This window comes from Cucumis melo, chromosome 8 (genome assembly GCF_025177605.1).
Source record: "Cucumis melo cultivar AY chromosome 8, USDA_Cmelo_AY_1.0, whole genome shotgun sequence".
NCBI lineage: Eukaryota > Viridiplantae > Streptophyta > Magnoliopsida > Cucurbitales > Cucurbitaceae > Cucumis > Cucumis melo.
Window position 1 is genome coordinate 6957478 of NC_066864.1, and position 16678 is coordinate 6974155.

The 16678-nt window shown below is 39.0% G+C and overlaps 1 protein-coding gene across 1 annotated transcript; it reads left to right on the plus strand.

The window, feature by feature from the left end:
• The first annotated feature begins 380 nt into the window (after positions 1-380).
• LOC103485294 (WAT1-related protein At5g64700-like) lies at positions 381-13886 on the plus strand. Its single transcript, XM_051089019.1, has 7 exons — positions 381-470; positions 591-841; positions 958-1020; positions 1189-1305; positions 1973-2381; positions 13335-13486; positions 13567-13886. Exons 2-7 carry the CDS (start codon positions 669-671, stop codon positions 13739-13741), a joined length of 1089 nt encoding a protein of 362 aa, XP_050944976.1. The 5' UTR covers positions 381-470; positions 591-668; the 3' UTR covers positions 13742-13886.
• The last annotated feature ends 2792 nt before the right edge of the window (positions 13887-16678 follow it).

The following is a 16678-nucleotide window of genomic DNA, read 5'->3' on the forward strand; positions in this document are numbered from 1 at the left end:
TGGATAGGAATTTGCGTCGATAATCATCGATAAATATCTTTATTATTCAAATACTTTTAGTAACAAATTTAGACCATTAGATCTTACACTCTCTAAAATCAATCATATATGTGTAGCCTTTAGATCTCTTACGTCTTTTTAGGACATTTGGAGTTATTGGATTCTTCACATCTCCTACATCTTTCGAGAATCTATGGTTATCATAAACTATCCCAAAATTTAGATCAAGTGGGTGGTATAAAATAGAGGGAGTTTTTTCCTATATAAAAGAGCTTTTTTATTTTTTTTTTAATAAGAAAGAAAGTTTGTCACTAATATCTTGTTAAGTAAATTCTTCTATCCTTTTCCAAGATTTATTCTCTTCTTCTTCATTTTTTATTATTTAACTAGGGTCATGGATGAAGCACAAGGAGTTGAAGAGGGGACGGAGAAAAGTATTCCAATGAAGAGTAATGGATGATAATTACAAAGTATGGAGATTTATGTGTTGCAATATTTTGGCAAAGAATATCGTACTTTTGTGTTTTTGTATGTGTTTATCATTATCATTATTTTTCTTTTTCATTCAGCTTCCCTTATATTCTCTATAGGAGCCTCTTGCCCTTATATAAAGGACAGCCAAAGACCCCAAATTGTGCACTAAATTATCATTCTTCACATTTGTAAAAATGGTTGCCAAGAAGCCTTACGTTGTTGCCATTTTCATTCAAATTATTGAAGCCGGAATGAGTTTATTGTCGAAGGCTGCCTTCGCTACCGGTATGAATACGTATATCTTCCTCTTCTATCGTCAAGTTGCTGGCAGTCTCATCTTAGTACCACTAACTTTACTTTTAAAGGGGTACGTACGTCTCATTTCTTTCAAAATGTTTTTTTGTTGTTGTTCAAGCTGTCAATATACGAGCATAACTTAATATAAACCAAGCTCATTTGTTATATTTTTATGCTATGTTTCAGGAAAGAGAAGAGGCCATTGTCTCTAAAACAGCTCTGCCATGTTTTCTTCATTTCATTGATAGGGTGTGTATTTAATTAATGTTTAATAATTATAATAACGTATTAACCTATTAAAAAATGGTATGGTTTAATTTACTAATTGCTTATGTTATCAAGTGAAAATTATTATAGTTTCAAATATATAATATTGTAGGATGAAAATGATCATAATTTAATGAATTGGGGTTTTAGGATAACACTTACAATGAATGCTTATGGAGTGGCCGTTGATCACACGTCAGCAACTCTTGGAAGTGTAGCCTTCAACTGCCTTCCTGTCTCAACCTTCATCTTCGCCGTCTTATTTAGGTGATTTTGTTTTTGTGAATTTGAAATATTAGTTTATTATTATGAAAAATTATTGTCTACTAGATAAATAGCTAAACTTAAAAAACAGTTTTTGAAAAATAGACAATCATTTTCTCAAAAAATGCAAATTCAGATAGTATAACTTTTTTTTTTTTTGTTAATTCGAAACAAAAAGATTACTAGTTTTTAAAAATGTAAATCATTAATTTTTATTATATAGTTTATAAATAAGAATTGAAAAAAAAAAAACAGAAAGCAAAGTATTTATTTTCCTCATTTCCCATTCAAACAGTTCCAAGGTTAACATCCCCTTTCTCATGGAACAATACAGTTATAATGATATGACACATAACTTTGACAATATATATAACTTATATAGTATTAGCTGGACTGCAGTATTTTTGTATGTTTCACTTGATCGTTTAATAAAAAATTGTTAAACGAAAGATATATATAGTTTTTTTTTTTAAAGAAATTGAATTACTAATAGTTACACTTAATCATGGCTTTGATAATCCTCCTTGGATGACTATTACACTATTTAGAATCAATCTTGTATATTATTTTTTCAAAAATCTTGAAATCTCAAGTTAATTAAAAAGATTCAATAGAATGGAGAAAATGAACCTAAACTAATTGAACTATGCTCGATAAAATATATATACAGAATGGAAAAAGTGAACTTACAGAAAGCAGCAGGGATAGCAAAAGTGGCAGGAATGATGATATGTGTGGGAGGGGCCACAATACTTGCATTCTACAAAGGACCATATCTAAAGCCAATAATATCACATCCACTTTTTCACATTGACGAATCTGAAACCGACATTACCACAACATCTCAAAAGTCATGGTTGTTAGGGTGCTTCTTCCTGCTAGTGGCTACAGTGGGGTGGGGGATTTGGTTCGTGCTTCAAGCTAAGTTCTTGATGGGTTACCCTCACCCAGTTGAACTCATGTGCGTCCAAACAGTGATGAGTGTGGTTCAGTGCTTTGTTGTGGCTATTATTGTGGAAAGAGATCCTTCGGAATGGAAATTGGGTTGGAATGTTAGACTCTATGCTGTTCTCTATTGTGTAAGTATCTTTCTCCCTCCACAAATCTTAAATAAGTTTCAACAAGAGATGATATATATATTTTTTAATTTTAATTGTTTGTTAAAAGATTTAATTAATTAAAATAAAGCTCGTTTTTAATATAGTAAAATGAATCATAAAATGTTTACAAATATAGCAAAATTTTATTATGATAGAAGACAATAGACGTGTATCATTGATAATTTTGTATATTTATAAATATTTTTAACAATTTTGTCATTTAAAACACTTTATCTAAATTAAAATATATTTAAATTTGATTTTTTTTAAAAAAAATAAACTATTTACATTCTACAGAAGAAACAATTAAAAGAAAAAATTTATTACACTTATTTTTCCGATAAAATGTAAATATTTTGTCAAAATTTATAATGTACAATTGTATAAGGAATTTTAAAATAATAAATGAAATGGTTCATATGATTTGTTTAGAGTTGGAGCTGATGAAACTTTTAATTTGCAAATTTTAAGTTTAAATATTACTTTGCTTTTTGTACTTTTGAAATATTTAGATTATTTCGGTAATTTGGTTAAAAAACCATTTTCTTCGCTGAAAAAGTGAAAATGAAAACAAAATTAATAACTGTAACGACCCAACTTTCCGGACTAAGCTGAGGTCACTACCAAATACCAAAACTCGACCATTCAACATAAAATTTAAAACGGACCAGTTACGATTCATTAAAAGCATTAGAAATCTTACAAAAAGACGGTTTCGGGCCCTATTTTAAATCAATCATAAAAAGTCTCAAATAAAAACTCAAGTCATCAGTTCAAAAGCACAAGTCAAATATTCTGACAAAATACATAGCGGAAGCGATAAGAAAACAGACGCGTCCATATGGCCTTCACGCGTCCTTCCTGCCTCTCGTCGGTCTGCCCCTCGCTGTGCCCTTACCTGAAAAGTTTAAAAAGAGAAAAGGGTGAGTATAAACATACCCAGTAAGGGACCCACTACTGGGCCCGTTAGGGGACAACAGTTAACTTCCTATTCGGGGGTACCCTACATAACAGTCTAGTGGTCCCGTAGGACGCACATATCAGTCTAGTGCTCCCGAAGGATGCACATCTCAGTCTAGTGCTCCCGAAGGATGCACACATAAGTCTAGTGCTCCCGAAGAACGCACATATCAGTCTAGTGCTCCCGAAGGATGCACATATCAGTCTAGTGCTCCCGGAGGATGCACACATCAGTCTAGTGCTCCCGAAGGACGCACATATCAGTCTAGTGCTCCCGGAGGATGCACATATAAGTAAATCATCAATCATTTACATTTCCCCTAAGGGCTTTACTGGCCAGGTAGTATAAGCTTAAACCGTTACACCCTCAGTTGCTATACGCGTCAACTATTCGTATACCATTATGGAAGAGCCCAAGTCTCAAACAGCTAAATAACCAACTGAACTCACTGTCCTTCCCCGTCTAATCCCATGTTCATCGTCCATCAATCTAAAATTTCAATCTACAATTAGCGGTTGAAGTTCAGTTACATCAGACAGAAACATAATAACAGTACTTAACAGTCAACACAGATACACTTATTCAGTATAGTCACTAACGTATAATCCCCTGTGGATTACTACGTTTCCGGCCTCGACCCGAGGTCCAGTAGTAGGAAAACCCTTACCTGAAACTTGGTTATGCCCCTCGATCGAATCCACGCTCAACAGATCAACCTAAACGAAAACACAAGGGTTTTAGTTGATGACTCTAGTAGAAGTCGTTTTAAAAGGTCCGAAACGACTCCCGTTGACTTACCCAAGGAAAGGAAAGCTATCTCCAAACAAGCCTACTGCGAGACCCGAGAACTCAAGCGTCAACTCTGTACTACCTTCAAGGGGGAAAAGTAGGGCCATATCTTATTCCAATATTCAAACTCTAATCGGATGTAGCAACATTAAGGAATTCATCGAAAACAATCCTTACCGAAGACTCACCGTGACCCGGAGCGGAGGAAGGAAGCCTTAGGTGGCTTGGTGAAACAAGGAGCTCGGCTCGGCTTGAAGGCGTTCGGCTCGGCTCGGCTCGGCTCGGCTCCACCTCGGCTCGGCTCGGCTTGGCCTCGGCTCGACTCGGCTTGGCCTCGGCTCGGCTCGGCTTGACTCGGCTTGGGGCTCGGCTCAACTCGGCTCGCGGCTCGGCTCACTCGGCTCGCGGCTCGGCTCACTCGGCTCGCGGCTCGGCTCACTCGGCTCGCGGCTCGGCTCATTCGGCTCGCGGCTCGGCTCACTCGGCTCGCGGCTCGGCTCGCGGTTCGGCTCACTCGGCTCGCGGCTCGGCTCGGCTTAGCTCGCGGCTCGGTTCAACTCGCGGCTCGGCTCAGTTTTTGGCTCGCGGTTTGACTCGGCTTGCGGCTCACGGCTTGCTCGAAGTACCCGGCGCACACGCGAACGGCTAGTCTTGGCTGCTCGCGACGACAGATGAAAACTCACACGGCGACGGCGGCGACTATCTGCGATTTAGCCTGAATCTTTTGGGCTGCACCGGACGGCATACAAAAGAAGGAATGTAACTTACGGTAGAGACAGAGACGGCCGACAGATCTGTGGTTGCGTGAGACAGGGAGGTGGATCGGAAAGGGGGCGGTCGCGATGGCTGTTCTATGCCGTTGAGAGATGGATACCAACGGAGATGGAGACGGTCGTGCTAGTGCCGTCGGAAAAGAAAGAGAAACGAAATGGGGCGACCGTGTCGTTGGAAGAAGGCGGAGATGCTGTCGGGAGACGGTCGGGTGAGGAAGGAAGAGGGGGGGGCGGGTGTGCGGCGCGCTTAGGGTTTCTTCTTTCTCTTTTTTTTTTTAAAATATATATATATAAATTAAATAATAATAATAATTATTAATAATAAAATATTAATATAATAATAATATATTAAATGAAATTAATTAAAGTTTATATTAAAATATTACTATTAAATAATTAATTATTAAATAATAATATTTGTATTTTAAATAAATAAGAAATAATAAATAAAATTATTAATATTAAAATAAAATGATAAATTACCTAATGATAATAATATAAATAAATATTATATTATTATTTTATCGCTTAAAAAAATCCTAAATTCCCGAAAAATTCACATAAAATACAAAAATTTTACCTCGATCTTCGGGGCGTTACATTCTTCCCTCCTTAGGGAACTTTCGTCCTCGAAAGTTTTATTTCTCGAACAGCTCGGGATAACGGGATCTCATGTCATCTTCTCGCTCCCATGTAGCCTCTTCCACCCGGTGATTCCGCCATAAGACTTTAACCAAAGGAATTTCTTTATTCCTCAACGTTTTCACCTCTCTAGCCAGCACCTCAACGGGTTGTTCGGTATAGCTCAAGTTTTCATCAATTTCCAGTGGCTCGTAATCCACTACATGGGATGGATCTGGCACGTACTTCCTCAACATGGAGACATGGAACACATCATGAACTGTCGAGAGTGATGGTGGCAACGCCAAGCGATAAGCTACAGGGCCAATCCGCTCCAGAATCTCAAATGGCCCAACAAAACGGGGACTCAGCTTTCCCCTCCTTTCAAATCGTAAGACACCTCTCATAGGTGCTACCTTTAGGAACACCTTGTCCCCTACCTCAAATTCGAGATCCTTCCGCCTCACATCTGCGTAACTCTTCTGCCTACTCTGAGCGGTATGCATGCGTGATCTAATCTTCTGTATCGCTTCGTTAGTAGACTAAACTAACTCAGGACCCATCAATCTTTGCTCACCCACTTCACCCCAGCAAACCGGGGATCTACAACATTTGTCATACAAGGCCTCAAATGGTGCCATGCCGATGGTAGCCTGATAACTGTTATTATAGGCAAATTCCATCAAATGTAAGTGGGAGTCCCAGCTACCTGGAAATTCCAATGCACACGCTCGCAACATATCCTCTAAAACCTGGTTCAGACGCTCAGTCTGACCGTCAGTCTGTGGATGGAAAGCCGTACTAAAGTCCAACCTCGTGCCCATAGCGGTCTGCAAACCCTTCCAGAATTTGGAAGTGAAACGGGCATCTCTATCAGAAACAATCGACACTGGCACCCCATGCAACCTCACTATCTCGGACATGTACAACTGTGCCCACTTACTAGCAGTATAGGTGGATTTACCCGGAACAAAGTGTGCTGACTTGGTAAGCCTATCCATCACAACCCAAATCACTGTAAAACCCCTCAGAGTTCTCGGCAGTCCTTTAATGAAATCCATGGACACGTTTTCCCACTTCCATTCCGGTATACTCAAGGGTTGTAATAAACCCGCTGGTTTCTGCCTTGGTGCCTTAACCTGCTGACACACCAAGCATCTACTAACAAATTCTGCTACTTCCCTCTTCATGTTACGCCACCAATAAACCCGCTTCAGGTCCTGATACATCTTCGTACTACCTGGGTGCATGGAAAATGGGGAACTGTGAGCCTCAGATAATAATTCTGTCTTAACCGCACTATCCAACGGCACACAGAGGCGTCTCTCGAACAAAAGTCCACCATCAGAGGATAATGAGAACTCAACCGCTTGCCCTGTTTCTGCTAGGCCACGTTTCTCAACCAGATAAGGATCGTTACTCTGAGCATCAATGATCCTCTGCCTCAAAGTCGGCTGTACTGTCAACTGGGCTAACTGCATAGTAACTGCACCCACTGACACTGCAATCTCAGCCCGCTCAAGATCCCGATGCAATGGGGCCTGTCGGGTAATAAGTGCTGCCGAATGTGATACCTTTCTACTAAGAGCATCAGCTACCACATTCGCCTTGCCTGGATGATACAGTATCTCACAATCGTAATCCTTCACTAACTCAAGCCACCTTCGCTGTCTCATATTCAATTCTTTCTGAGTAAAGAAGTATTTCAAGCTCTTATGATCCGTGAATATCTGTATCTTTTCACCATATAAGTAATGCCTCCATATTTTCAAAGCAAAAACCACTGCTGCCAATTCTAGATCATGTGTAGGGTAGTTCTGCTCATGACTCTTCAACTGACGAGACGCATAAGCAACCACCTTACCCTGCTGCATCAAAACACAACCCAAACCCTTCTTGGAAGCATCACTATAAATCACAAAACTGCCAGAACCATCAGGTACAGTAAGAACCGGTGTGGTAACTAGCTTCTGTTTAAGGTTCTGGAAACTGTCCTCACATGCCTTGCTCCAAACAAAAGGAGCTCCCTTCCTGGTCAACTGAGTGAGAGGAGTAGCTATACGAGAAAAGTTCTCCACAAACCGTCGATAATAACCTGCTAAACCCAGAAAGCTACGAACCTCACTGACAGTGGAAGGTCGGGTCCAACCGGTGACTGCCTCTATCTTAGCTGGATCCACAGAGACCCCAGCCTTAGAAACCACGTGACCCAGAAAGGACACCTGCTTCAGCCAAAACTCACATTTCGAGAACTTTGCATACAACTTATTATCCCGAAGTGTTTGCAAAACCATACGTAAGTGCTTCTCGTGTTCGGCCTCCGTCTTGGAGTATATCAAGATGTCGTCGATAAACACGATCACAAAAGTATCTAGGAACTCCCTAAACACTCTGTTCATCAAGTCCATAAACACTGCTGGAGCATTCGTCAAACCAAAAGACATCACAATAAACTCGTAGTGTCCGTATCTGAAACGAAATGTTGTCTTCGGTACATCCTCATCCTTAATCCTCAGCTGATGGTATCCCGACCGAAGATCAATCTTAGAGAACACTGTGGCTCCCTGTAACTGGTCGAATAGATCGTCAATCCTGGGCAAGGGATATCTGTTCTTTACGGTTACCTTGTTCAGCTCCCTATAGTCAATGCATAGACGCATCGATCCATCCTTCTTCTTAACAAATAAAACTAGCGCACCCCAAGGTGACACGCTCGGTCGAATGAATCCCTTATCAAGCAATTCTTGCAACTGCACCTTCAGTTCTTTCAACTCTGCGGGGGCCATTCTGTAAGGGGCCCTGGATATAGGAACCGTGCCCGGCTCCAACTCTATGGCAAACTCAACCTCCCTGTGCGGAGGTAACCCTGGAAGTTCCTCAGGAAAGACATCCGGATAGTCCCTCACTACTGGTTCTGATGACAGGGATACATCGGCCTCTCTAGTATCCACCACGCTCGCTAAGATACCCCAAGTACCCTGACTGAGCAGTTTACTGGCCCTGATGGCTGAGATTACCTGAGGCAACGACCTTGACCCTTCTCCTTTAAATTTAAAACTGGCCCTCGAGGGAGAGTTAAACGTTACCTCCTTACGGGAGCAATCTATGCTGGCGTGGTTAGCGGCTAACCAATCCATACCCAGAATTACATCAAAGTCGAGCATATCCAGAACTAACAGTGTTACCTCAATCACATGGCCTGCTATCTCAATCTGGCATGTTTTCACCTTTTCCTTCGACAACATACATTCCCCGGACGGAGTAGATACTGATAGAGCATGTTGTAAGGGCTCTACCTCTAGGCGGGCATGCAACACAAATGTGGACGAGATAAAAGAATGCGACGAACCCGAATCAAACAAAACTAAGGCGTAATGCCCCAACACTGGGAGCGTACCTGTCACTACCGTGCCTGCCTGCTCAGCCTCAGTCTTGTTGGTAGCAAAGACTCTACGCCGGTGTGGAGCACCTGCTCCCTGATTCTGTGCGTTCCCCGTGAGTCTCAACGGGCATCTATCAGCTGTATGACCCTCTTGCTTGCACTTAAAGCAAGTCCTGGTCCCGAATAAGCAACGGCCCAGATGGTGCTTCCCACAAGTGGTACACAACGGCTTCCCTCTGGCAGCCTCCCCTGCCTCAAAAGGTTTCTGCTGGAAGCGGCGAAACTCACCACCTGATCTGAAATTCCGCTGTGGCACCGGAACAGGCTGCTGCTCAGCCTTCCTCTTCTGTCCCGATGTCAAACCTCTACCAGCGGTCTTAGACGAGTTAGCCCTCTCCTGTAAACTGAGATCCACTGCCAGGCGCAGTGCATCGGCATGGGTTGCGGGTCGGAAAGCTCGGACCAAACCCTGAATGTCCAGTCGGAGGCCTCTAACAAATTTATCAGCTCTGGCCGCCTCGGTCGCTATCATCTCGGGAGCGAAGCGGGACAACATGTCAAACTCCGCATCGTACTGCTCCACTGTCATGTCACCCTGCTCTAAGTTCAGGAACTCCTACCGCTTGGCGTCTCTCAGACTAGCAGAGAAGAATTTCGCATAGAAACTCTCCTTAAACTGCTGCCACGTGATCTGACTCACATCACCACCTAGCATTCTCTCTGTAGTCTCCCACCATGCAGCACCTCTGTCAGTCAACATAAAAACAGCACACTGAACCTTCTGATCCTCAGGGCATTTCATGTAACGGAATATGGTCTCCAAGGACGATAACCACATCTGAGCCCTGGTGGGGTCCTCCAAAGACCCATCGAACGTCGTGGGATTATACTTCCTGAAATCCCTCAGGTGCTTAGCCTCTGCTGACAACTGATCCGGCACAAACTGGGGCGCAACTGGTACTGGGGCCGGAGTCGGAGCAGGAGCTGGTGCTGGAGCTGGCGCCGGAGTTGGCGAGGCAGGCTTCTGCTGCTCCTGCATTTGCATAATCAAATCTCTAAACCTCTGCTCCATGGCGGCTAGGTGCGCATGAGTAACTGGCGCAGCCGGGTCAGGGGCTTGGGCTACAGGCTGCACCCCAGGTTGAACGCGTCCTGCTCCCCTTCCTCGGCCTCCTCGGCCACCCCTACGTGTACCTCTCCTTGGCGGCATTTCCCTAACAACCACCAACGATCCCTTTAGTCATAAATGGTAATTAACTTTGCAGTTTAACTTAGGTAAGGTAATGCATCTAGAGTTAATCATATACTTTCATGGGAGCGTACCTGACGAGCGGCAAGGATCGTTTCAGCCATAAGGACACAAAACACAGACTCACATTATAAGTCAGTCTACAGAACCTAAAACTTAGACTCTGATACCAACTGTAACGACCCAACTTTCCGGACTAAGCTGAGGTCACTACCAAATACCAAAACTCGACCATTCAACATAAAATTTAAAACGGACCAGTTACGATTCATTAAAAGCATTAGAAATCTTACAAAAAGACGGTTTCGGGCCCTATTTTAAATCAATCATAAAAAGTCTCAAATAAAAACTCAAGTCATCAGTTCAAAAGCACAAGTCAAATATTCTGACAAAATACATAGCGGAAGCGATAAGAAAACAGACGCGTCCATATGGCCTTCACGCGTCCTTCCTGCCTCTCGTCGGTCTGCCCCTCGCTGTGCCCTTACCTGAAAAGTTTAAAAAGAGAAAAGGGTGAGTATAAACATACCCAGTAAGGGACCCACTACTGGGCCCGTTAGGGGACAACAGTTAACTTCCTATTCGGGGGTACCCTACATAACAGTCTAGTGGTCCCGTAGGACGCACATATCAGTCTAGTGCTCCCGAAGGACGCACATCTCAGTCTAGTGCTCCCGAAGGATGCACACATAAGTCTAGTGCTCCCGAAGAACGCACATATCAGTCTAGTGCTCCCGAAGGATGCACATATCAGTCTAGTGCTCCCGGAGGATGCACACATCAGTCTAGTGCTCCCGAAGGACGCACATATCAGTCTAGTGCTCCCGAAGGATGCACATATCAGTCTAGTGCTCCCGGAGGATGCACATATAAGTAAGGCACACTACCCCATAGATGAAGCTAACCGTTACCCCTCGGTCTATACTCAATCGTCTACCACAGTCATACCACAATCATCAATCATTTACATTTCCCCTAAGGGCTTTACTGGCCAGGTAGTATAAGCTTAAACCGTTACACCCTCAGTTGCTATACGCGTCAACTATTCGTATACCATTATGGAAGAGCCCAAGTCTCAAACAGCTAAATAACCAACTGAACTCACTGTCCTTCCCCGTCTAATCCCATGTTCATCGTCCATCAATCTAAAATTTCAATCTACAATTAGCGGTTGAAGTTCAGTTACATCAGACAGAAACATAATAACAGTACTTAACAGTCAACACAGATACACTTATTCAGTATAGTCACTAACGTATAATCCCCTGTGGATTACTACGTTTCCGGCCTCGACCCGAGGTCCAGTAGTAGGAAAACCCTTACCTGAAACTTGGTTATGCCCCTCGATCGAATCCACGCTCAACAGATCAACCTAAACGAAAACACAAGGGTTTTAGTTGATGACTCTAGTAGAAGTCGTTTTAAAAGGTCCGAAACGACTCCCGTTGACTTACCCAAGGAAAGGAAAGCTATCTCCAAACAAGCCTACTGCGAGACCCGAGAACTCAAGCGTCAACTCTGTACTACCTTCAAGGGGGAAAAGTAGGGCCATATCTTATTCCAATATTCAAACTCTAATCGGATGTAGCAACATTAAGGAATTCATCGAAAACAATCCTTACCGAAGACTCACCGTGACCCGGAGCGGAGGAAGGAAGCCTTAGGTGGCTTGGTGAAACAAGGAGCTCGGCTCGGCTTGAAGGCGTTCGGCTCGGCTCGGCTCGGCTCGGCTCCACCTCGGCTCGGCTCGGCTTGGCCTCGGCTCGACTCGGCTCGCGGCTCGGCTCACTCGGCTCGCGGCTCGGCTCACTCGGCTCGCGGCTCGGCTCGCGGTTCGGCTCACTCGGCTCGCGACTCGGCTCGGCTTAGCTCGCGGCTCGGTTCAACTCGCGGCTCGGCTCAGTTTTTGGCTCACGGTTTGACTCGGCTTGCAGCTCACGGCTTGCTCGAAGTACCCGGCGCACACGCGAACGGCTAGTCTTGGCTGCTCGCGACGACAGATGAAAACTCACACGGCGACGGCGGCGACTATCTGCGATTTAGCCTGAATCTTTTGGGCTGCACCGGACGGCATACAAAAGAAGGAATGTAACTTACGGTAGAGACAGAGACGGCCGACAGATCTGTGGTTGCGTGAGACAGGGAGGTGGATCGGAAAGGGGGCGGTCGCGATGGCTGTTCTATGCCGTTGAGAGATGGATACCAACGGAGATGGAGACGGTCGTGCTAGTGCCGTCGGAAAAGAAGGAGAAACGAAATGGGGCGACCGTGTCGTTGGAAGAAGGCGGAGATGCTGTCGGGAGACGGTCGGGTGAGGAAGGAAGAGGGGGGGGCGGGTGTGCGGCGCGCTTAGGGTTTCTTCTTTCTCTTTTTTTTTTTTAAAATATATATATATAAATTAAATAATAATAATAATTATTAATAATAAAATATTAATATAATAATAATATATTAAATGAAATTAATTAAAGTTTATATTAAAATATTACTATTAAATAATTAATTATTAAATAATAATATTTGTATTTTAAATAAATAAGAAATAATAAATAAAATTATTAATATTAAAATAAAATGATAAATTACCTAATGATAATAATATAAATAAATATTATATTATTATTTTATCGCTTAAAAAAATCCTAAATTCCCGAAAAATTCACATAAAATACAAAAATTTTACCTCGATCTTCGGGGCGTTACAATAACATTTATAAATAGGTAAAATAAATTAAAATATTTACAAAATATTATAAAAAATTTAAATTTTCGATAGATACTCATAGAATTTTATTAGTTTCTACCAACGTACTAATACACTGTTTATAATTGTCTCTTATCGATATAAAATGAAAATTTGTTATATTTTGTAAATATTGTCAATAATCTTTTAATAAATTAAAAAACCGAAATGATTAGATTTTAAAGATAGAAATATCAGATTGAATACTTTACAAAATATAAAAACTAAAATAAACTAAATTCGAGAGTGCATGATTTAAATAAATTAATAACTTAGTTGATTTTGGTTTTTTAAGTAAACATCTTGGTCCCTTCAAAATAAAAGAAAAATAAAAATAAACGTATAAACCAGTTGCTTTTTCTAAATGGAATTTTGTACCAAGGCTTATAGTAATGATGTGGTGACGTGATGCAGGGCATTTTGGTGATTGGAATCACAAATAATGCACAATGTTGGGTAATCAAAGAAAAGGGTCCAGTCTTCCAAGCCATGATGATGCCATTGAATTTAGTTGCAACCATCATTGGTTCTCAGTTATTTTTGGCCGAAGGAATCTACTTGGGAAGGTATTTTCATATATTCTTCACTCTACTGTTTTTAAAAATATTTGATTGTAACATATGTTGTGTGTTCATGGATTTTACAGTATAATCGGTGCAATTTTGCTAGTCACAAGTCTTTACAGTGTTTTATGGGGAAAAAGCAAAGAGCTTGTGGTTACTCCAACTAACCAAGATCGACCATCGTCTCCAGATTCTCTATCACAAAAAGAGTCGGAAGAGTCGAACGATCGTTCTCAAGTTGACTCCACGATAATCTAAAATTATATGTCTTATATTCATCAATAACGGATTTAGGATAGGTTGAGGGGAGCTCGAGCCCCCTTCAACTTTATCATCTTTATATTATATGTATAGAAAACTATTTAATTTTTCATGCTATATTAATTTGTTTTTCTTACTCCCATTTTTAGTTCTATTTTTTATCCATATACAGTAATATGCAATTAATAGCTTGATGAAATACATAAAAAATGTACTAAACATGATTATCCATACTATATATAGTAAAGTTAAAAATTCAAAACATATAATTACTTGGTTAGAAAGCATTATTTAAAATTTATAAAATCTTTGTTAATCTTTTGGCAATTCTTGTTGGGACATTAAAGCCTATATTTGTTCTTTTTTCATTTTTCCCAAGCGACATTAAAGCCTATATTTGTTCTAGTGATTGCATGCTGCAATTCTTGTTGGGATGCTGCATATCATTGATCCAATATAATTTATCCAATAACCCATCAATTATAGTTTGAGATTGGTGAAGATTACTATTTAAAATAATTGAAAAATTTTATCTAAATCAGAAAACTTTTTGGCCCATTTTTCTCATAGATATTACAATATATTGTTTGAAAAATGTCTATAGAAATAACTTATAAAATATGCACGAATTGTTAAAGAAGAGCTGGTTGTGAGTAAAAACTTTCTATTTTTATCCCATGCGTAATGTTGCATTCCTTTCAGGAAAATAATATATATGCACCAAATTACATAGTTGGAGATATTATTATTTTTAATCCAATTGAAATATCGAATTCTATTTTATTTAATATTCTAAGTAAATTACGTCATTTGATGTGAATTTTTAAAAGATATTCTATCTTTTTTAACTTTTGAAAGTAAGAATTTGATTAATGTTATTCTGTCTATTCTTGTATCGTGTATATATGTTGCTCAAACATCACCTTTTTCACTCTAAATTGTTGAGGCATGAGCAAACAAGTGACAATGAAAAATATGAGAATGACTTCCAAATATTCTTTTTTGTTGTAGGAATAAAATAAGAAAAAAAATGTAGATTCATGCTTTATACAACATCAAATGAGGGCATAAGTGTGTTGAACTTCTCTATATGTTTCTATTTTTTATTCTTGTGTGCCATAATAATGATTTCAGTTTTTAAATTTTGAATTAAATTTTTTATTATATGAATGGAGATTGAAACTCCATAAAGCCTAATTAATCAGCATATAGTATTTGAGCTACTTGTCTAATTAGCCAACAAAATAAGATGGGCTACCTACTACCCACCATTTCTTGGTTTTAATTTTTAGAAACTCTTTATACGATCCAACTTTTTATGACGTTTTTCAATTACCCAAGGTTAGTAAGTGAAGTAAAAAGAAAGAAAATAGCAAGAGATATTCATGTTTTACATCAACTTTTACTTTATAATTCAAATTTGGAGAAACTATTAACTATTTCGGAGGTGATTGAACGAAGAATTACATAACAAAAATCAAATATAACCTATTACTTATATTTACTTTCTCCACCCTATCGATACAAATATTGATATAATTAAATTTACGTTTATATGAGGTTATATTTTTGGATCAATTAGTGATATTAATTAGTCCATATTAGAAATTTTAAGTTCAAATTTCTTCGACATTATCGTCTTATTAATATTGGTTTTCACTTCAATTAGCAATTTAGAAGTAATTATTGGTTCAATTAAAGTAGTGCATTTGGTATAAATGTCTTACCCATTTTGGATCGTTAATCAGATTTACTATTTTTTACCAATATGATTTGCTAGGGTAACAAATAAAAATCACTATTAAAAAATGACCAAATTGTCTATTATTAGTGAACATGAAATTAAGAGAGATATATGTAAACAATATTATATTACCAAAAAATATATATTTTATTGTTTCAATTTAATAATATAAAAGTTTGGTTTATAGATCTTAGTTTTCATCCTTCATATGTAAACATTTGAATCCTATAACCAAATTCTAAAATTTAAATTTAGAAATATAGGTATTTAAATTCCACTTTTTAATCATTTTCATTTTAAAAATTATGCCTATTTTCTCACGCTTCTTTATATTATAATTTTCATATTATTTTTAGTAGCATTTGATTTCTTAATTAATTTGAAAAATACAAAAGAAATTACAAACTTACTCTTTGTAGTTTACAAACTTATACTTTAAAATTTGAAATATCTTAATAAGGGTGGATTAAAAAAAAATTCAAAAGTAAGAGAATATATATATAGGATATTTTAAAAATTATAACAAAGCGGCGAAGTATTTACACTGTATAAAACAATTCTAAAAATGAAAAAAATCTAGAGACCCACCGTGTAAAATATAAAAAATGTCCCGTCAATCACGCCGTCAACAATGGGCGTAATATATTTGCAATTGTTTAGATTTCATTATTGTTTGATACGCGATCGTTTATATATGATTACAATTTATCTTTTCAATTATATCGTTTAATTTTGTTACACTTTAATTTTCTTAGACTTTAATTTGGTTATGTTTAAATTTAGTTACACGATCGTTTAGATTTGACCGTTTAGATTTGGGCCTCAAATCTAAACGATTTTTTTTTTCAAAATTTGGTACACGATCGTTTATATTTGGCTACTCCAATCTAAATGATTTTTTTTCAAAATTCTTTATACACGATCTTTTATTTCTTTACACGATCGTTTACATTTAGTTACTCTAATCTAAATGATTTTTTAAAGATTCTTTATACACGATCTTTTATTTTTTTACACAATCGTTTACTTTTTTTACACGATCGTTTACATTTGGCTACTCCAATCTAAATGATTTTTTTTGAAAATTTTTTATATACGATCTTTTAGATTTTGTTATTTTTTGTATATGGTCGTTTCGATTTGGTTATCCAAATTTAAACGATATAAAAAAGAATAAAAAAAGAAGAAAG